Raw genomic sequence first — 23,498 nt, forward strand, 5'->3', positions numbered from 1 at the left:
TCAAAAAGTGGCGTTTTATTTACTTCGTTTTGTATCGGATAGAATGTATAAAATAATAAATTAAAATTGAATAAATTAAATTGAATAAATTAAAAGAAAATTGCCTTCTAAAAGTGCAATTAAAAAAAATTTAATTTAATTAACTTTATTTTACATGAATAAATATTCGTTGCTAGATTGTATAAAAAAGAATGAGAAAAAAAGTGCCAGGGACAAAAATTGAACCCGGATCTGATGCGTGGTAGTCACCCGCTTTAATGCCCGAGCTACGTCGCTTTCTCAATAATCGACCTAACGGAGCTATATATAAGAAAATATATTATTTAAATATTATTAAAATCAAATTTTTTGGGAAATGGCTGAGCATTGCGCCCTTCCTTTGCTCAAGTATTTTTCTAATAGAGTACTACACTATATAATAGATATATAAAAGATATATACTATATATATGTTACGTGTTAGCTACAAGTTACCAGCGTGTTACCTATATGTCAGAATTTTTATGCAGCGCCTCACGTTGCAAATCGATGAACTATGAGGCGTGAAAAGTGACGTTTTGGCAGCCCAAATTATTCTTGCGTGCCATTTCGTAATTATTCACTTTATGCTAATGCTGTGATGTGTAACGTATTTGTGAAACTTATAAAATTGTCCGAAAACTAAGTTTAGGAAGTTACCCAGTAAGCAATTTGATAACAAATTGTTGCCAAATTGGCATCAAATTCGCTCAAAACTTGGTAACAAATCCAGTGCCATCTGTGTCCGCATTAAGCTTGTGTTTTGGTGACAAAGCTTGTTGACATAACCTGACAGCAAATTGACGGCAAAAACCGAGCAAAGCTTGACATGATTTGACGTCAAATTGATGGCAAAAATCGAGCAAGATCTGCGCAAGACAATCTGATAGCAGATTGTCAGCAAAAACCGTACAAATTCTGCAGCTTTTGGCCATTCATATAAACGTATATATTTAAATTGATTTAAAGCCTTAACCCTAAGTAACAAAATGATGATAAGTTTTGGTCATAAAATGACCATTAGATAATTAGACATTATATAAAATCATATATTAATATGTTAAAACATATAGGTAAATTCAAATAACTTAATTTATAAAATTAAAGATCTTTTTGGACAGAAATTGTTTGAATAAGTGAAAATCGAACAATTTCTGTCCGATTTGCAAAAAATCAATTCAATATCTGAATTTCCTGTATAAGAATTGTGTCAAAAATTGAACTGATAGAAATATATATATTATAATATTATTAGCATTTTGTAGGCTTTATATACACTCATGACAAGAATTTGAATACGGGTATAGATAATGAATAACGCGCCGCATAGCGATAAGCGACTGAGCTATTTTATAATACTTTGTAATAAGCTGCAGATTTTGTTCGGTTTTTGCCGACAATTTGATGTCAGTCATGTCAGCAAGCTTTGCTCGGTTTCTGCCGCCAATTTGCTGTGTAGTTATGTTAGCAAGCTTTGCTTGATTCTTGCCGGCAATCTGCCAGCTTAATCGGTAATAACAACTCTTGTACCAAATTTGTAGCCTTTTTGCTGACAATAATTTGTAGCAAGCACTTGGCAATATCTGTTAGAACAGACCTGGCTGACTGGGTAAGTATTATGTAAAAAGAACATTTTCCACTTCTTTCAACAGCTGTCAAACTACATGTTTTCCCGTATGACTAGGCTTACTTTGACACTCATTTTACAGTTATTTATTACTTGTCAAAGGAAAAGCTTAGTTTTCGAACAATTTTACGAGTATACTAAAGCGATCTGTAGTCTTGTTTTTTAAAAATATCTTTTTATTTAAAAATGGCACGCAAGAATTCTCAGCGTGTCATTTCTCGCTTCTGACGTCATCATTCCAATATGGCCGCGGCGACTACTCAGGAGCCTTGAATTTGATAGATAAACTTTGAAAATATATAAAGACATCCAAGAGAAATAAGAAAAAAAGATTGTAAATTTACGCAATAACGAGTTTTTTCTCTCTTGGATGTCTTTATATATTCTCGAAGTTTATTTATTAAAATCTGAAATATATATATATATATATATATATATATATATATATATATATCGTGCATATTAAAAAATTATTATCAAATTTTTGGTTTTATATAGGAGTGGAAACTATTTAACAATTTCCTGTTATCGCTATTTTATAAATAATTTACAAGTTTAAGAAAATAGTAATGATTTAATAATCTCATTCATAAAATTTTACTTATATAGATATTAGACTCTATTTTAAATCTTAAGTAAACAATTAACGAATAATTTTAACTTTTTTGGATATTTATGTGTCCGATTACTGAACAATCAGTTCAATATCTGAATTCCCTGTGTTGGGATTGTATCGGATAAATTAAACTGATAAAAATAGTTCTTTAATCTGATTAGCCGCTCTTTGCAAGCTTTATGTGATCATCGTGACTGAAACTTACATGCGGGATAGAGAGATAACGCAACGCGCGCCGCATAGCGGTAAACAAACAAACTAGCGATTACCGAAAACTGTTTTTTGTAATGTTTTTGAAATGTTGCCGTAACATTCTCATAAAATATTACAATTATATGTTCCAATAATGTCTCAACAATATTACATTGCAACTTGCAAGATTGTAATATTACTGCAATGTAATGGCAATGTTCTGTGCTGTATATATATCTGTATTTATATCTGTATATATATATATATATGTATATATATATATATATATATATATATATATATATTTGCATTTACTCGCCTCTCTTTCCTTTTTAGCATATGTACTGTTAAAAATGTAAAAATGTTCCAATATAACTTTAGATTTGAAAAATATCTTGTTCTTAAAATAAGCAATATAATACAGCGATAATTATTTAGTTTAATGGCCCCACCTCAAATATTGATAAAATTATTCTCATTCGACGAGTTTTTGCACAAAAGGAAAGAAATATAGCAGAAAAAGATGTCGTTCTGTCCCGCGAGACGAGATATTAATAATTAAAGTTGTTAAGATTATTTAGGTTATAAAATTTGTCATATCGCCGAAATGCAGCGATGTGAATATGCTCTATGGCCACATGTGTATGCATCTTGGTTACTTTCGTTAGAGTGCACAAAATTTAAACTCAAAATGTAAAATACTATACAATTAAAACATAATTAGGCGGAGGAGGTTGACCTCGCTTCGCGTTGTAAAGTATATGCGTGGATATAGTTGGTTCCCTTCTTCCTTTACGGCTTAAGATGGCTGCTCAGAAACGAACTGCAGCATGACGGAGATATTGGAAGTACCTCAAAAGGTCTGGCAATGCATCATGATGTTCTGATGATGTTACAACTATTAACATTATTAAAAATATATTTTTAGCCTAATATTTGCTTTTTCTTTCACTTATATAGAATCCGTGATCGTGCGCAAAATCAGTGCAATCTGGAATAAGTAAGGCAACAAATGGCTGTACACGGCCCTGAAGAACGTCGTAAAAAGTGGATGCTCAAGATAGCTGTGATAACGTATTACAGTTCGCGATAAGTCTACCCTCACTATCGATATGCTCACTCTTGTTATTTTTTATTCTAAGCATCGACATGTATACCCATACAGCACAGAACATTGCAATTACATTGCAGCAATGTTACAATCTTGCAAGTTGCAATGTAATATTGTTGCGACATTATTGGAATATGGAATTGTAATATTTCATGAGAATGTTACCGCAACATTTCAAAAACATTACAAAAAACAGTTTTTGATAATCGCTACTTCGTTCGTTTGCCACTATGCGGCGCGCGTTACGTTATCTATCCCGTATTTAAGTTTTAATCACGATGGTTATATAAAGCTTGCAAAAAGCGGTTAGTAATATTAAAGGTATAATAACTATTTTTATCAGATTAATTTGTCTAATACAATTCCAACACAGGAAATTCAGATATTGAATTGAGTGTTCAGAAATCGGACAAATAATTATCCAAAAAAAGTTAAAATTATTCATTTATTGTCTACTTAAGATTTGGAGTTTAATATTTATATAAATAAAATTTTAATTTTTATGAATTAAATTATTTAATCATTATCAATTTCTTAAACTTGTAAATAATTTATAAAATAGCGATGTTAATTAGATAACAGAAAATTGTTTAATAGTTCCCATTTTTATATAAAAGCAAAAATTTGATAATAATTTTTTAATATGCAAGATGCTTCAAATTTAATAGATAAACTTAGAGAATATATAAAGACATCCAAGAGAGACGAGAAAAAACTCGTTGTAATTGCGTAAATTCACAATCTTTTTTCTTATCTCTCTTGGATGTTTTTATATGTTCTCAAAGTTTATGTATTAAATTTAAAGCGTTTTGCATATTTGTAGCAATGTATTTAAATATTACAAATTAATTGCACTGTAACATTACTGTAGTCTTATATTGAAATATTTGTTATAGCCCGAGAAGGCTATATACGAATTATTAGATACATATTATTTTAGAGAGATATTATTTTATACAATAAGATATTGCTCGACGTGTAACGCGAATACAGATCACGTTACGAACGTTGACCGAACGAAGCGCTGACAACGCGAGCCACGCGCGAAGCCCGAGCGACCGCGCAATCACCCATTACGAAAACGCGGAAACCAAGGCACGCGGAATAAGGATGTTGCGAAAATGCAACGTAGAAGTCCTACCGAAAAGCAGAAAGGAAATTGCGAAAATGCAAGCAAAGAAGTCCTACTTAGAACTCCTTAGCTTGCATCCGGATCCTGCCGCAAAATCGAGCGACACGACACATGGTCCTGTCGCTAAACGATCCCCTCCTGGGAAACCAAGGGGAGACAATAAAAAGACCCATCGCTAACGAGCGGCGGGCAGTCTTTACCATTAATATTACGCGGGCAGTCTTTACCATTAATATTACGCGGGCAGTCTTTACCATCAATTAATATTACGCGGGCCGTAACGCTAATAGTCGCGAGTAGTCACACTTAGTGAAAATCGTGAAGATCGAGAAGCGAGTCTCGCGTAAACCCGACTCCAAACACGCGTCCGCGAGTGTCAGATAACGCGATACGCGACACGAGTAGATGATAGACACGAGGACGAATTATAATTAAGACCATTTGTAGTGAATAAAAGTTTTATTGAATATAAAAAGTGTCCAGAATTTCGGGTAACCCGCCAGACGTATCCCAGATTCCTAAATCTAAATCCGGCAACGATCCCGAAAATTACCGTGCCTCACCCGAGGCATAACAAAATTGGTGGCAGCGGTGGGATTTGCCGGAGGACGTCAGCGAATTCATCCCGCTAATACCTGAAAAAGACACAACTGTATTCGAAAACGGGCACGCCAGCTACAAATCGAGTTAAAGTTGACGGACGGAAGCAGCCAAGCCTTCCCCAAGACCTGCAAAGCACCTCGAGTGTAAACAGGGCAGGCACGCCAGCACACGTAAAACGTAAGCTGACGGAAACCACAAGTAAAGCAAGGACAACAGAACGAGTATCGCCGCAACAGCTGTAGCAGAAACGTGAGCCGCCAAGCCTCACAACCTACGATAATTCTACGGACAACGCACCGACGCCGGACAACGACCGCCGTACGACGAGCATCGTCAGCCGTATCAGCCGCCGAGCGAAGGACTGCAGCGTCAGCAACCTACTAACACAGCGAGCGATCATGCGAGCCGTCATAATATTGTAAGTCCGAAAAAATTTAATAATTAATTGCGTGAATGTCGGAAGGTTCGAATATACCGAAACCGATAGCGAACCGATCGTGGTTACTGAGCGAACCAGCCCGACGAGCGATTCAATTAAGATTAACACCGCGAGAAAATATTTATAACGCGCGAAAAAACTTAGAAACTCAATACTCGAGCGAAAGCGAGCCCGAGTTACTGGAAAACGTCGTCACAGAACGCGAATTTCCGTTTAACAATTTTGACGAAAGCCTATTCCCGCGTAATACGACTGACCCCACTGACGACACTCAACACGAGACTAGACGTACGCGACCGTATATTAGTAGAACTCCAAGTAGAGTATCCCTACGGCGCGAATTTTCATTAACTTCCTACGAGAGCGATCTATTCGATCCGGAAGAAATTTATAGCCAACAAGAAAGTAATATGGCCGAATCGCGAAATCCACAAGAAAACACTCCCGCGAACCTGCCACAAAGCGCGGTAGACGAGGAAATAGAAAGAATGCGACGATCCATTCACCAAATGGACCGAAATATAGTGGAGGCGGATCACACACCGCCCCACGAGAGAAACCGCGAAGAAAAAGGAGATTATACACAGATAATCCACATTTTAAATGAAATACGCGCGGACATCCATTCGTTAAACATACGAGTAACGCGATTAGAGAGCGCGGACGCGCAATTACCCCGCCATACAGACATTAACAGGGAAAACGATAATAATGCGTTTGAAACAACATATGGGCGAACGGGACGCGATATCAGAAATCGACGAAGCGTCGCCCCGAATTATCTACCGTTAAAGGAAGCGAGAATAATGATTCCCGAGTTCGACGGAACCTCGCGACATAAACTGCAAGAATTTTTAAACGCGTGCAAATACGCTGTTCAGAACATAAACCCCGCAGACGAAGAATCGTTAATTCAAGCAATCTTATTTACAAAATTAAAAGGGAAAGCGATGCAGGACTTTGAGACGCGAGATATACAAACGTTCGACGAATTAAAGCAGCAACTCGAGACTTGTTACCAGTCGAAACAAAGCACGACACATTTACAGATCGAATTCAACTCGCTAAAACAAAAGCCGAATGAAACTGCGTACGCTTTCGGACAACGCGTTGATCTACTAGCGATGAAATTATACGATTCGATGATCGAAGGACAAGAGCATTCCGCATTATCCAAACGCACGATTCAACAGACAATCCAGGCGCAGGCATTAATAAATTTCCAAATCGGGTTACACGACGAATTACAAGTGCTCGTACGCGCGCAGCGATATACGACGCTCCAAGAAGCGATAACGGGCGCGAGCGCCGAAGAAAAACTCAGACCGGGAACAGCGAGAACGAGTGGTTTTGCTAATAAAAATAAAACCGAATTTAGTTACTCGCGAAATAGTCGAAATCCGACATCGCAATGCTTTAAATGCGGAAAAAACGGACATTTCGGACGCGATTGCCGTAGCAGCCGATACGCGCTCCCGAAGCCGGAAAAACCCTCGCGAATAAACGCGATAAATAAATACTGCTCGCATTGCAAAAGAACAGGACACAGCCGCGACGAATGCTGGAGTCTAAAAGGGAAACCGAAAAACAATACAAATAAACTAAAAGTCGGAAATCAGCAAAAAACGCGCGACGAAAATATACGCGATCGAAAGAAACCGCGACAACAAAACAGAAACGCCGATAGCGCAAGTAGCAGCAGCGAAGACGAGCAGGAGGAAGCGAGAAAGAGACAACCGCGACCTGCATCTGAGTATCGCGTTACGCATATTAAAGATATGCCACGTGCGAAGAAAAAGACGGACTTATTGCTAATAACATTACCAATGCGACAAGTGAAAAACGAAAAAATACAGATGTTGTACGATTCAGGATCGACCATCTCACTAATAAAATTGAAACATTTAAAAGATGACACACTAATACATGAAGGTAAAATCGCGCTTACAGGCATAACCGGGCATAAAGTACACACCATAGGAAAAATGTACGCCACTATTAAAATGGACAATCACAAGGTAAAACATGCATTTTACGTTGTAAGAGACGACATTCCGATAGAATATGAAGGAATAATAGGAATCGATTTCCTTCGACAACATTCGGTATCCTGTGATTATAATCAAAATCAATTAAAAATAGGAGACGCCGTGCTAAGATTCCATACGTTTAACAAAACAATTCTAAAACCGCGCAGCGAAACCATCGTAAAAGCGATAACAAAGCAAAATCGGATAGGAATAGTACGAGCAGAGGAAACAGCTCCAGGAATCTACCTTGGAAACTGCTTAGTAGAACCGAAGGATTATACTTGTCCCGTTAGTATCATAAATACAACCGATACGGAAGTCGAGATACAAACGCCGAACGTCACACTCGAGGACATAGAACGCGAAATCAAATCCAAAATACACACGATACAAGCAAGAAAAAATTTTAAGCCTACTAACTCGAGACACGGACAAATATGACAACTACTACGCACGCAACATTTAAATACGGAAGAAAAACAGGCACTCCTACGGATATGCGAAGAATATTACGATACATTTCAGTTGGACGGAAAACCACTGACGTGCACCGCGACGGTAGAGCACGAGATAAACACGCGCGCCGACACCTCGCCGGTGAACACGAGATCGTATCGTCTTCCCGAGAAGCACAAAACGGAAATAAATAAACAAGTGCAAGAAATGCTAAAAAATGGCATAATCAGAACAAGCGCGAGTCAATGGAACGCACCCTTATTGGTGGTACCAAAAAAGGCCGACGCATCCGGAAAACCTAAGCTCCGAGTAGTAGTAGATTTTCGGAAGCTAAACGATTTAACAATAGGCGATTCATTTCCACTGCCCAATATCACCGATATACTGGACCAGCTAGGAAACGCTAAATATTTTACTACACTAGACTTAGCGTCAGGATATCACCAGATACCGATGGCTGAGCAAGATAAACAAAAGACAGCTTTTTCAACGCCCTACGGACACTATGAATTTAATAGAATGCCGTTTGGATTGAAAAATGCGCCAGCAACATTCCAGAGATTGATGAATTCAATTCTAACAGGAATGCAAGGACTTAAATGTCTAGTTTATTTAGACGACATCGTCATATACGGATCGAGCCTAGAGGACCACAATAGAAGACTCAAGGAAGTACTACAGAGACTCCGAGAAAATAATCTAAAATTGCAACCAGATAAATGTGAGTTTTTGCGCAAAGAAGTAATTTATCTAGGTCACATTATTTCGGAGAATGGAATATCTCCGGACCCGTCAAAGCTAAACGCGATAAAAGAATTTCCGACGCCGAAGAAAGTAAAAGATATACAATCTTTCATAGGACTAGCCGGATACTACAGAAAATTCATAGAAGATTTTTCAAAAATAGCCAAGCCACTAACGAAATTAACAAAGAAAACGGAAAAATTCGAGTGGACAATGGAACAGCAAAATGCTTTTGAAATATTAAAAGAAAAATTAATGACAGCGCCAGTGCTAATGTATCCAGATTTCAACCAAGAATTTCATAGTGACCACTGATGCTTCCGACTATGCAATCGGAGCAGTATTGTCACAAGGAAAAGTAGGTAATGACCGACCAATTGCTTACGCCAGCAGAGTTTTATCGCGGGCGGAGCAGAATTACAATACAACCGAGAAAGAATTATTAGCGATTGTATGGGCTGTAAAACATTTTAGGCCATACGTATATGGTACGAAATTCAAAATCGTAACCGATCACAAACCATTAATCTGGTTATTTAATGTGAACGATCCCGGATCGAGATTAATCCGATGGAGATTAAAACTCGAAGAATATGATTATGAAATCATTCATAAGGCCGGACGAGCGAACGCGAACGCCGATGCACTGAGCCGCAATGTAACAAGAGAAGCGCATAAAACAGAAGAGGAAGAACGAGAAATCCTCGCAATAGAAGAAGAAACAAACTCCGACGAAGAAAAAATATATACAGAGGAAGACAAGAAGCAGATATTATATGAATATCATGATGCACCTACAGGAGGACATCAAGGAGTTGAACGCACGATAAAAAGAATCCGCCTAAATTATAATTGGCCAGGAATAACGAAAGATGTAGAAAAATACATCGCAAAATGCGAATTGTGCCAGAAAAATAAATTATCGCGAAAAAATAAAGTACCGTTAATAATTACGGATACGCCTACTAAACCTTTCGAAAAATGCGCGTTAGATATTGTAGGACCGCTAACAGTTACAACAAACGGAAATAAATATCTTTTAACATTCCAAGACAATTTAACGAAATTCAGCAAAGCGATACCGATTCCAAACCAAGAAGCGAACACGGTCAGTAAAGAATTCGTTACAAAAATTGTACTTGAACACGGAATACCGGAAAAAATTTTAACGGATCAAGGCACAAATTTCCTCAGCGACATATTTAAAAATACATGTAAATTATTAAAAATAAATAAAATACAAACAACTGCTTATCATCCGGAAAGTAATGGCGCGTTAGAACGATCGCATCGAACATTAGCAGAATATTTAAGACACTACATAAATGAAGACCAGACAGACTGGGACGAATGGATACCGTTCGCAATGTTCACATATAATACGACGCCACACACAGCCACGGGGTATACACCCTTCGAATTAGTCTACGGGCACCAAGCGGATTTACCTACGTCACTGACGAGACCGCCTAAACCAACATATAATTATGACGATTAAGCGCAAGAATTGAAAGAAAGACTAAGGGCAACGAATCAGCTCGCAAAAGAGCATATCAAAGAAGAAAAATTCAAAGCCAAAAAACAATACGACAAAAGTACTAGAGAAATAAAATTTAAAGTCGGCGACAAAGTATTAGTTTACGACGAGACGCTCCGACGCGGACGATCTAAGAAACTTGAATCCCTATGGACCGGACCGTACGTAATAATCGAAAAAAATTCAGACGTGAATTATACAATTAAGAAAGGAAGAAAAGCGGTGCGCATGCATACAAACAAATTAAAGCAATTTATAGAAAATTAAAATAAAAAACTTACCTATTCGTTGTTGGAACGACCGACCATTCGCATCCGATATAAAGCGCGACGCATCTGCGCCATCGCACGACCTCGTTCTTCGAATTCACGGAGTGAAGGACGGAGATGAAAATCAAAAACGCGCCCTCGAATGCGTATAGGCATCTCCAACCAAAGTCGTCGTAATAAGGGAATAAATCCATCGGGAGGCTCATAACGAGGCACCCAAAAATCACTATCGAACCCGTCGTCCACCTCATTCATATCTGTTTCTTGAGGCTCAATAACCAGCACTTCACCATCATTGTCGATACCTTCCTCCGAAGAGGGAAAATAGCGAGATCGATCTTTTATATTAGCACAAACCATGCTAGTGGTATACTCAGTAAAACACGACTGAATAAAAAACCACACGACGCTAAAAGCCAGCAAGAAGAAACCTAATAAAATGAGAACCGATAAGACGGTTATATGAAACATTTAATATGAAATTACAGGATATTCGTCAGCTGGAACAGTCGACAGGCCGAGAGTCGCACGGGACAACATGAAACGGATTCACCTTACAAAATTCAAGAATTCCTACACAATCCCGGCATATATTTCGAAAAAATCGGGCAATTACAGCAAGCGACCAAAGCGTGGAAATTAGTCATTAAATTAGATATAACAACATTAAACGACAAAGTATGGCAAATAAATCAATACATCCAACAAACCAACGAGATGTGCGAACAAATAAAGTCGGAATTCCACCATAAACGCACTTGTGATAATTTAAAGGAAATCGTAACAAACGAGTCGAAACAATTAACGAAATTGATCACTCTAATAAATACGCTATATAAGACACGGACGAACGGACGTAGAGGTCTCATCGACGGAATAGGCGGAATAGCGAAAACATTGTTCGGTACAATGGACGCGAATGATAGAGAATTAATAAACGAACAATTAAATCTCCTACAAAATAACCAGCAAACCATTCAACACGTCGCGAAAAATCAAATAAAAATCTTAAATAGTACGATAGTACACCTAGATAAACTAGAAAATATATTAGACCATAACGGTAAATTATTAAATCATTATGTTCGAGAATATAGTAACCGCGAAGAAATAACCGAACATTTTACGGTAATCATCGCGATGATAACAGATTTAATTCGGGATGCGAAAGATGTAATAGAATATCTTACGCATGTACGCAAGGGCATTATGCATCCCGTACTAACACCTATTAGCGACATTATAACACATTTAAAAGAAGCAGCTATCCAATTACCTCACGGTTTATATTTCCCTTTCGAAATTCGAAACGACGAATGGCTAGCACTAGAAGAATATATTAAAATAACTGCATACCGTGAAGGATCAATCATATTTACTGTATTGCGATTCCCACTAATCTCACAACCAGTATATGATGTAATAAAAGTAACCCCATTACCTACTTACGATCATAAAAATATATTTACGCACGCGGAAATAAATCACGAAATAATCGTAATTAATAGAGAAGGATTGACGTATATCATAATAACGGAGGACGACTTAAAAAAGTGTATCCAAATAAATTCCAGATACATATCTGAGAAAACACAACCAATACACCATATTAATCCAAACGCGCCGTGCGAAATACAAATGTACTTGCAACCACAAAACCAAAACGAGGCTTGCAAAAGTAAACATGTAATTGCGACAGAAACGATATGGATATCGTTGCAACAGCCACTTATTTGGCTATACTCAACTGTACGCGAACAATCAATAATAATCCAATGCGAAAATTATAACGAGATTAGAAAAGTAATTAAAGAAACAGGGCAAATTACCCTCCAAAATAAATGTAAATTAATAACAACAGAAATGACGATCCAATCAAAAGAAGTCATACAAGGTAACGAAATAGAAACGTATTTACCGGAAATTAATATTACATTTATACGAGACAATACAGACATACTAGACACGAAACAACAGAATATCGTACAGCATTCAGAATTAACAGAATTAAGAAATAAATTGAAAGATATAAACAATGATTTACAGGACAATAATGACAAATTCTTTACGAAAAAACAATTCGTATATCCTATGGCGACGAGTGGAATAACCACAATAATTATAATAATATTAATAATTTATATAATTGTAAAAAATAAAAAGAAATATACAAAACGACCGTCAGTCAGGATATACGAAAAAGACGAACCACGTATGTCCTACAGATTCCCAAAACCCATACTAAAACGAAGTCTAAGTACACGATTTTAGATAAGTATAGGAATAATAAGAAACGATTATATCTCATATTGTATACGGGAAAAATGTTGTACATTAGAATAAGAAAAATAATTTTTAAAATAAGTTTGTTTTGCGAAAAACGTCACTTTTACACCTCCGTTTTTCTTTTTTTTACGGGGGAGGGATGTTATAGCCCGAGAAGGCTATATACGAATTATTAGATACATATTATTTTAGAGAGATATTATTTTATACAATAAGATATTGCTCGACGTGTAACGCGAATACAGATCACGTTACGAACGTTGACCGAACGAAGCGCTGACAACGCGAGCCACGCGCGAAGCCCGAGCGACCGCGCAATCACCCATTACGAAAACGCGGAAACCAAGGCACGCGGAATAAGGATGTTGCAAAAATGCAACGTAGAAGTCCTACCGAAAAGCAGAAAGGAAATTGCGAAAATGCAAGCAAAGAAGTCCTACTTAGAACTCCTTAGCTTGCATCCGGATCTTGCCGCAAAATCGAGCGACACGACACATGGTCCTGTCGCTAAACGATCCCCTCCTGGGAAACCAAGGGGAGACAATAAAAAGACCCATCGCTAACGAGCGGCGGGCAGTCTTTACCATTAATATTACGCGGGCAGTCTTTACCATCAATTAATATTACGCGGGCCGTAACGCTAATAGTCGCGAGTAGTCACACTTAGTAAAAATCGTGAAGATCGAGAAGCGAGTCTCGCGACGTAAACCCGACTCCAAACACGCGTCCGCGAGTGTCAGATAACGCGATACGCGACACGAGTAGATGATAGACACGAGGACGAATTATAATTAAGACCATTTGTAGTGAATAAAAGTTTTATTGAATATAAAAAGTGTCCAGAATTTCGGGTAACCCGCCAGACGTATCCCAGATTCCTAAATCTAAATCCGGCAACGATCCCGAAAATTACCGTGCCTCACCCGAGGCATAACATATTTCTGAGGGCGGACATTTCAACGTTGCCGCAGGCTTGCAGTAACATTGCAAAAACATTTCGCAACTTCTATGCAATATTACAATGTTTCAATGTAAGATCTATGCAACGTTTTTGCAATCTTTCGGTGCTGTATGGGTAGCGTTTTCAAATAGACGGGTTAATCCAACCCGGATCAATTAATCAGTATATTTTACTATAAATTCAAATCTTTTATTGGCAGAGACGATGTAATGACGTCATTAATAGCTCTTAGACTGCTGTCGAGAAGATGCTAGAGATGCTTCAAAGCATTGCAGTAACCAATCAGAATAGAAAAATCTTTACTCTTTTTGTCCTGATTGATCAATCAGTCTAAGACCGGTATTCATAGTCAGTTCTTATTTCAAGACCGTCTTAAGCAATGTCCTAAGATGTTAATACGGCTCTGTGATTGATTTAGGATATCTTAAGATTGTGCTTAAGATGGTCTTAACTAACTATGAATACCGGCCTAAGACCGATATTCATAATCCGTTCTCATATCCAAGATCGTCTTATGGCCCTCACACATTGGACGCAATAAGCCAATAAGCGATGAGCGATGGGCAATATCCAATAAGAGCCCTGGTTTTCCGAAAATGCAGAGCTCTCATTGGATGTCGCCCATCGCTCATCGCTCATCGCGTCCAGTGTGGGAAAGCTATTAAGGTCTTGTGTCATCTTAAGATTTCATTCAACCAGTGAAATGGCCGCATAACATTTTAAGATCGTATCTTAAGACGATCTTAAATATAAGAACGGACTATGAATACCGGCCTAAGGGCCAATTTTACCAAGTCCGATTAGATGAACTATAGATATAGTATATCTAGACCGAGCGTTTGCCTTTATTTAAGGAATGGAGGTAAAGATGCACGTAAAAAAAGACATACTGTTTCGTGCTCCTTGCATTCTCTCTCGCTCGCACGTAGCATAGCGTACTCTTTCGTTATGCTACATGCAAGTGAGAGAGAAAGCGCAAGGGGCACGGAACAGAGTATGTCCTTTTCTACGTGCACCTCAAATCCTACTCCTCAACACTCGGTCTAGATATATTATGTCTATGCTTATCGCAAACGGTGGTACGCATAGACATAGTATACGGAGTATACCTAGATCGAGCGTTTGCCTTTATTTAAGGGAGTAAAGATGCATGTAGAAAAGGACATATTCTGTTTCTTGTCCCTTGCATTCTTTCTCACTCGCACATAGCATAGCGCTCTCTTTCGTCATGCTATGTGCGAGCGAGAGAGAACGCAAGGGGCACGAAACAGAGTATGTCCTTTTCTATGTGCACTTTGGCCCTCACTCCTCAACACTCGGTCTAGATATACTATGTCTATGAAATGAACCAATGATTAAAATTAGCAGGGTGGCCAACAGAAAATAAAGATTAAGGAAAACCAATCATTCGTGCATTGATCTCTATATACCATATAAGCTCCATAAAGTTAGCCGGTCAACATTCACTTCTATAATTTTTTTTTACGAATCGTTTGTTGGTAATTGTTGGCCTAATTACAACGTTTGTTGGTTAATATTTTTTTTTGAAAATACGAAAATTAAATTTTGTGTGAAGTTAACCGGAAAGATATTATTTTTGTTTCAGAGTTAGTTCAATCGATGCGTAATCGTTTGTTGGTCACGGAAAAACTAATTAAAACGTTTGTTGGCTCATACCCAGACAGCACAAAACATCCTTAGGATCATCCTGAATATGTCCAGGACGGTTCAGAACATTTGTAGGATGTTTTAAGATATATTATTATAAATATATTTATAAAAATTTAATATGCATACATAATTATTTTTAGTTGTGTCGGCTATTTAATATAATTTAGAAATCTTAAGTATTATAATAAGTATTAATGTCCTATAAATGTCCACTGGATAACCCCTGGATGTCTGTAGGATATATCTGCCCTGTCTATTATATTGGATGTCTTTTGAATTTCCAGAGGACATATACATGTGCAATTAATTGTTAACATTAATTTCGTTTAATATTAATAATTGAATTTGATGCGCACATTTTCATATATCCAAAATTATTATTTATTTAATATTTTATGAGAAATGTTACTGTTCGCAACATTCCAATAACTTTACAAACAATAGTATTCAATCGCTAGTTTGTTTGTTTACCGCTATGCGACACGCAAACTCGTATTTGAGATTTGGTCATGAGAATTATATAAAGCTTGCAAAGAGCAACTGACAGGAAATTACAAATGTAATTATTTTCTATCAGCTCAATTTCTGATGCAATTCCAACATAGGGAATTCAGATATTGGATTGTTTAGAAAATATTACACAACTCAAACCCGGGAGCCAAACCTAAAATATTCATGTACAGCACGAAAGCCTCAAATATTAAAGAACGGTGAACTATTTTTAATATTAGATTTTTAATATTGGCAGTAAATAACAAAACATAATTTTAATTTATATTTAAATTTTAAAATTTGCTCCTTGAAACATACGAAAAATATCCCTAACATATCCTATAAAAATCCCAGAGTTGGGAAGTAACGCGTTACTTGTAACGCCGTTACCGTTACAGTTACTTTTTTTCGGTAACTGTAACGGTAATGGCGTTACAAATTTTATTTGTAACGGAAAAAGTAACTTCGTTACATTTTTCGGTAACGAGTAACGAATTTAACAGTTACTTTTATCGTTACTTTTTTCAAATTTTTTGATTTATTTAAGATATTATTCTTGCTATTGTGCGTGATAAAATTTTTATCTTAACCGTAAAGCCGTAAGCAAATCGACCAATTAGCATTCTTATTATGTTGTAAAAATGCTTGAATGTGATTGATCAACTTATGGCTCTTGCAGACCAGTGCGATAACGCGACGCGCGATATCCAATGAGAGCTTTATCTTTTCGGAAAAGCAGAGCTCTCATTTACTACCAGTTCTAAGTACCTTGCAACGAAAATTAGAAAATCTCAATATAAATCTGACCTTATAGATTGCCATTCATTAGTTGAAGCTATATTCAGCAAGGTTTAAATAAAAGGTAACTTATTAATTTGATTAATACGTTATTTTTTATAACGTTATAACGTTTTATAACGATTAATATGTTATTTAATTTTAAATAAGGATTTAATTGAAAAATATTATTTTATTTTAAACTATTGATTCAAAAGTATTAATTTCAATAAAACAAACAATGTCGCTTAATTTACTATATTGATTTTAGATTTCTTACAATATTTGAAACAAAAGAATTAATAATAGCAGCATGTTTACATCCAAAATTTAAGTTAAACTGGTTAACCAGAGAAAAAAGAAAACGTGCTGAAAATTACTTGGAGGATTTATTGGGAATCCGATCAATTGAAAATTCTTCAAAAGCTGGAAAATCTGACGATCACGATGATTTTTTCATTTTTAAGCAAAAAACGGTGCAAAATGAATCTGAACAAGAAGAACTGCAACGGTTTTTAAAATCAAATAATTGTAATATAAAAATGTTAAACGACTATCCAAAACTTAAAAAACTTTTTATTAAATATAATACAGCTCTACCAAGCAGTGCATCTGTAGAAAGAATGTTTAGCATCAGTGGCTCTGTATTAACACCACAAAGAGGACATTTAAATGATGATATTATGGAGCAACAAATTTTATTAAAAATTAATAAAGAATTTCGATAAAATTTAATCATTTATTTTGTAATAAACCTTGAATGAAATCTTGCTTACAATTTTTTAAAAGTTTTTTTTATGCAAAATAATTTATTAGTTTGTATTGTAAAAAAGTAACGGAAATTGTAACGACTCGTTACTTTTTAGTAACTGTAACGGTAACGCGTTACTTTTTAAAATTGGTAACGAGTAACGGTAACGAGTTACTTTTTAGAAAAAATAACGGTAACGGTAACGAGTTACTTTTATAAAGTAACTTTCCCAACCCTGAAAAATCCTTAGGATGTTCCACAGGATCTCCCTGGAGTCTCCAGAGGTTAATATACGGCTATCATTTACTCTTCCTCAGGACATCCAGAGGAGATCTGAGGATTACAATGGGATATCCTGAGGATATCCTACATGTATGTCCTGGATGCCCTTTGGGCGTCCTAAGGACATCCTTGTGTTGTCTGGGTATTTGCCTTGAAAAAAGAAAAAAATTAATGCACTCTAATGGAATGGCAAGAGGGGGGAGTCGTTTGAAGTATTTTGTATGACAATGCCGTGACATATACGTGAAATTTTAAATACGAAAGAATACAGTACAATTATTAATTGTTTACGGACAGCATGAAAAACATAAGTATTCAACAAAAAATCTGTATATAAATAATAAGGATATTCTAATAGTTTTCTACCATAGATATATAGATTGGATCGAGCATTGCGAGATAGACAAACATGCACCTGCTGTAGAAAGAGAGGTACTAAATGAGAGGCCCATGTTTGACTTTTTTCCTAGCATCTCATTGGTGATTTTCTATATGGAGAGGGACAAAATATTCTAAACCAATTACAGAGCCATATTAGCATCTTAAGACATTACTTAAGACGGTCTTGAAATAAGAACTGACTATGAATAGCGGCCTATGTCATATTGTTGAAACTGTGTATGTCATCCAAAACCTCTTGATGCTGTAGTGGTTATCGATTTACACACGTTGCGTATAACAGTAACAATACTTTATTTTGTACTTTAATACACGAATCGAAGTAGGATATATTCTTTGGCATTTATGCGATACTACGCCGGACAAGAAAACGTGGTTATCCGTCGTGTACCCTGTCTAGGAGAGGAAGAGAAAAGAAGAGAAGCTCCCTAGAGTCGTCTCTCGCGTTCTCTCCAGAATCGGGCGGAGGTGTCGCCTCCATGTGGCGCTAGTGATTATCCCTAGGGGCCATAACGTCTCGCCACATCACTCCCCCCCGAGTGTTTTGCTGCACGTGAGTAAATTGCACGTGTTTTTCCGGTTTACCGGAGTGGACGGGTTCTTCGAGTGATATGTCTTCTGTGGTAGGTAATGGAGAGCCTTCTGGAGGTAGGTGTGCCGGTTTTAATCTTTCAGTGGATATGTTGACGTCTCTGCCGTTGATCCGTACGGTGAATACTCTGTCGTCGATTTTTTTGATCACCTCGTGTGGTCCTGAGTATGCAGGCTGTAGCGGCTTTTTTACAGTGTCATCTCGGACGAAAACGTGGGATGATTCCATCAGTTGGCGGTGCATGAAGGATGTGCGTTTCCCATGGTGGGCCGTGGGTTGTGGCCTGATTAGACACATGCGGTTACGGAGTTCCTGTACAAAAATATCTGGTTCTTGTGTAAAGGTTCCGTTTTCGAAAAACTCACCGGGAAGTCTTAATGGAGTGCCGTAGACCAGTTCGGCTGTTGAACATTTAATAAGGTCCTCCTTGTAGCATGTGCGGAGGCCGAGAAGGACGTCTGGTAGTAGGTCCACCCATCTGTGGCTGTGTTCCTTGCAGGTGATTGCAGTCTTCAAGGATCTGTGCCATCTCTCTACCAGCCCGTTTGATGCGGGGTGGTAAGGAGATGTTCGCGTTTTGTTTGCTCCTAAGTATTTAGTAAGGGCCTGGAAAATGGCGGATTCAAATTATCGGCCCTGATCTGTGGTTATAATGGCCGGTGTTCCGTAGCGTGCTACCCAGTTATTGTGAAAAGCTTTAGCGACGGTGTCTGCTGTGATTTCCTTTAAAGGAATAGCTTCGGGCCATCTGGAAAACCTGTCGATCATAGTGAGGCAGTATTTATAACCTCTTACCTCTGGTAGGGGTCCGACAATGTCTAGGTGTATCTGGTAAAAACGTTGATCTGGTGTAGGAATTTTCTTGGGTATGTTTCTTGTGTGGCGCTGAATTTTAGTACGCTGGCACGGGAGGCAGGTTCGAGTCCAGTGTGTTATGTCTTTGTTGATCCCGGGCCACACGAACTTTTGCCTAATTTGGTGGCTTGTCGATCTTGCACTTGGGTGTGATAAACCGTGTACGACGTCGAAAATTCTTCTCCTTAGAGTTTTGGGGACGTAAGGGCGGATGGTGCCTCTAGAACAATCGCAGAACAGGGGTGACGTAGATCCAGGTAAGTTTAACTCTTGTAGCTGCAATGTTGTGTTTCCTTCTAATATGGTGCGGAGTTCGTCGTCGTTGCTCTGTTCGGTGGCTAATTCTTCTGTCGTCACGATGACCGGCGTTTCAATTGCGTCTATACGAGATAATGTGTCCGCGACTGTGTTTTTCTCACCTGGGACATGTTTAATGTTGGTTGTAAACTGTGCAATCAAGTCTAGCTGTCTCGCTTGTCGTGGTGAAGCTTTCTCGGGACGTTGTTGGAACGCATAGGTTAAAGGTTTGTGATCAGTTTCTACTAATATTTCGTAACCTTGTATTACATCCTTGAAGTATTTAATAGCTTCATAAATTGCTAAAAGCTCTCTATCGTAAGCACTATATTTCTTTTGCGCGGGACTCAGTTTCTTAGAGAAGAATGCTACGGGTCGGTTTTGGTGGGTGTTAACTTGTTCCAAAACTGCTCCTAAAGCTGTATCCGAAGCGTCGGTCTTCAGTATAAATGGTGTAAGTTCAGAAGGATGTGCTAAAAGTGTAGCCTGTGCAAGTTCTTCCTTGCATTGTTCAAAAGCAGTTATAGCCTCAGGTGTCCATGGGACTGCTCGCTTATCGTTCTTCTTGCTATCTTTTAAAAATTCATTGAGCGGTGCCTGGTGTTTGGCTGCATTTTTGAGGTGGCGGCGGTAGTAATTGATTACTCCTAGGAATCTGCGGAGTTGGATTATCGTTTCAGGTTTTTGGTAATTTGAAATCGTGCTTACCCGTTTGGATGATGGCCTGATGCCGTCTCCGGTGATCTCATGACTTAAAAATTCTATCCGTTCCTTGCCAAAAACGCATTTCGCTGGATTGACTGTTATTCTAGCTTCTTGTAGGCGTTTAAAAACGTTTCGGAGGTGTTGTAGATGTTCCTCCTTTGACGTTGAAGCGACCAATATATCGTCTATATAGCAAAAACAGAATTCAAGGTCTTTTAGGATGCTGTTCATCAGGCGTTGAAAAGTCTGGGCGGCATTTCTCAGTCCGAAAGGCATTGCTATAAATTCGAATAACCCAAACGGCGTGGTAACGGCAGTTTTTGGGATATCTGGTTCGTGGACGGGTATCTGATAATAAGCTTTTGTTAGATCTATCGTACTGAAAATGTTAGTTCCATGGAGATTGGTGGCGAAATCGTGTATGTGCGGCAATGGGTACCGGTCTGGGACCGTCATAGCATTTAAACCGCGATAATCGCCGCACGGTCTCCAAATTCCAGGTTGCTTTTTGAGTGCCATATGTAAAGCTGATGCCCATGGACTACTAGATGGTCGGCAAACTCCGGCTTCCACCAATTGCGCGAATTCAGCCTTCGCTATTCTAAGTTTGTCTGCCGGGGTGCCTGGTAAGTCAACAATAAGTCCTTGGTGTTTTATGAGATCTGCTCCGATGACAGGTCGCGTCACGTCTGCTAGTGTAAAAAACCACTTAATTGGACGGCGCAAGCCTAGATTTAGTGTCAGTTGTTTCTCGTCATAGGTCTTGATGCGTTCTCCGTTTGCCCCAAAAAGGAGCATCTGCGTAGGTGTTGGCAGCTTGGGAAGGTATTTGGCTGGTAGGATGGATATGTCGGCGCCTGTGTCAATTAAGAATGTCCATCCGGTAGTGCGGTCGGTGACATGAAGCCTGGATGATGTATGACGTCCGGCGGACAGGGCTTCTACTGGCGCCGGTCTTGCTTGTTTTCCGACTCTTCAGTTGGTCGATAGGAACATGGGGTGGTGCATTTGCGTGCTTTATCGGCGAATCGTCTGTGGTAATAGTACATACTTGGATTTGACGGAGTTCTTGAGCGCGACCTGTAGCCGGGTCTGGTTCGGGGTCTGCTACGGCTTCTGTGGTTTCTGGAACCGTTTCGACTCATTTCATCTATGCGTAGGGTAAGTTCACTCACCTGTTTGGCAAGTTGGCTAACATGGTCTTCCTGACTAGTTTGCGAGACCGTGACTGCCTGTATTTCTTGCGTAATGGGGTGTTCCCATAACTTATCAGCGCATTCCGCTAATTTACTTATTGTTGTGCCTTCGATAATAAGTAGGAATTGTTGGATACGTGCTGGCAGCCGTTGAAGCCATAATGTACGCAATAGCCCTTCGGTCGCCTCCGTGCCTGCCAAAGTCTTCATCTTTCTTAGGAGCTGAGAGGGTTTTTTATCTCCTAACTCTATGCCTCGTAGCAGAGTCCTTAGTTGTTTCTCTTGAGAGTCTGTGAATCGTTTAATCAGGTGCTTTTTAAGGGAATCGTATTTACCTGTGACCGGCGGTGCTTCAAGTATGTCGGCTACTGCGATCATAACCTCTTCGTCAAGATGCCGGACGATCGCGTTGTATCGTGCGTCGTCGGACCGCACTCTATACGCGTTGAATTCACTCTCTAGATGTATAAACCAAAGCCCCGGTCTATTCTTCCAGAATGTGGGTAGTCGGACGCTTCTGAATTCAGCGGCGTATGTTTCCGTCGCCCTTGCCTTGTGCGGATCTATCGTGTTAGGCTGGTCGTCCCCTGTTGGTTGGTGGGACGTCGTTGCATCCGCAGCGTCGACAGGTCCGTCGGGCGGGAGTGGCAACGACATGATTGTGAAATTTTATTTTTTTCCTTTCCACGTGTTCAGGCTAACCTCGGCTCGCCGCATCACGTCGGGGTCACCAGTTAGTGTAGTGGTTATCGATTTACACACGTTGCGTATAACAGTAACAATACTTTATTTTGTACTTTAATACACGAATCGAAGTAGGATATATTCTTTGGCATTTATGCGATACTACGCCGGACAAGAAAACGTGGTTATCCGTCGTGTACCCTGTCTAGGAGAGGAAGAGAAAAGAAGAGAAGCTCCCTAGAGTCGTCTCTCGCGTTCTCTCCGGAATCGGGCGGAGGTGTCGCCTCCATGTGGCGCTAGTGATTATCCCTAGGGGCCATAACGTCTCGCCACAATGCATTGCAAAAGGCCGCGAGAGTCAAGAACAAATCTACCTTATTTGGAATCTCTTTTCAATAGCGATTGCGCACACGTCGATTCTTTGCAATGCATTATGAGTTTCGGGATGCTCCTGACTTAACCTTCTTTTATATAACTTTAGTCCATTCTATATGTTTATGCTTTCTACATTGCCTATATACATATATATATATATACAGGGTGTCCGACCAGTGACCAAACGAAAGGTGGAGGTAGATTGGGTCAAACTGACAAGGGGAAGGCACGGGTTGGGAAATTAAGTTTGGGATCAGCCTTCGTGTGGTGGTAGTGTACCCTTAGGGTGTAAATATATTAAAGTCATAGGGCGCACTATCCAGCCAATTCCGAGAAAAAGCGTCTTAAAGTTTTCCAAGTTGCTTATACATAAGAAAGTTTTCTCACCTGTCAAGCGGCCGT

At 38.7% G+C, this 23,498-nt stretch overlaps 1 protein-coding gene across 1 annotated transcript; it reads right to left on the reverse strand.

The window, feature by feature from the left end:
* Window positions 1-21,782: 21,782 nt before the first annotated feature.
* LOC138935788 (uncharacterized) lies at window positions 21,783-22,694 on the reverse strand. Its single transcript, XM_070300620.1, has one exon. It carries the CDS (start codon window positions 22,692-22,694, stop codon window positions 21,783-21,785), a length of 912 nt encoding a protein of 303 aa, XP_070156721.1.
* Window positions 22,695-23,498: the final 804 nt, after the last annotated feature.

The sequence above is a fragment of the Polyergus mexicanus genome, unplaced genomic scaffold (assembly GCF_030449975.1).
Source record: "Polyergus mexicanus isolate NDT 795.1 unplaced genomic scaffold, iyPolMexi1.0 SCAF_8, whole genome shotgun sequence".
Lineage (NCBI taxonomy): Eukaryota > Metazoa > Arthropoda > Insecta > Hymenoptera > Formicidae > Polyergus > Polyergus mexicanus.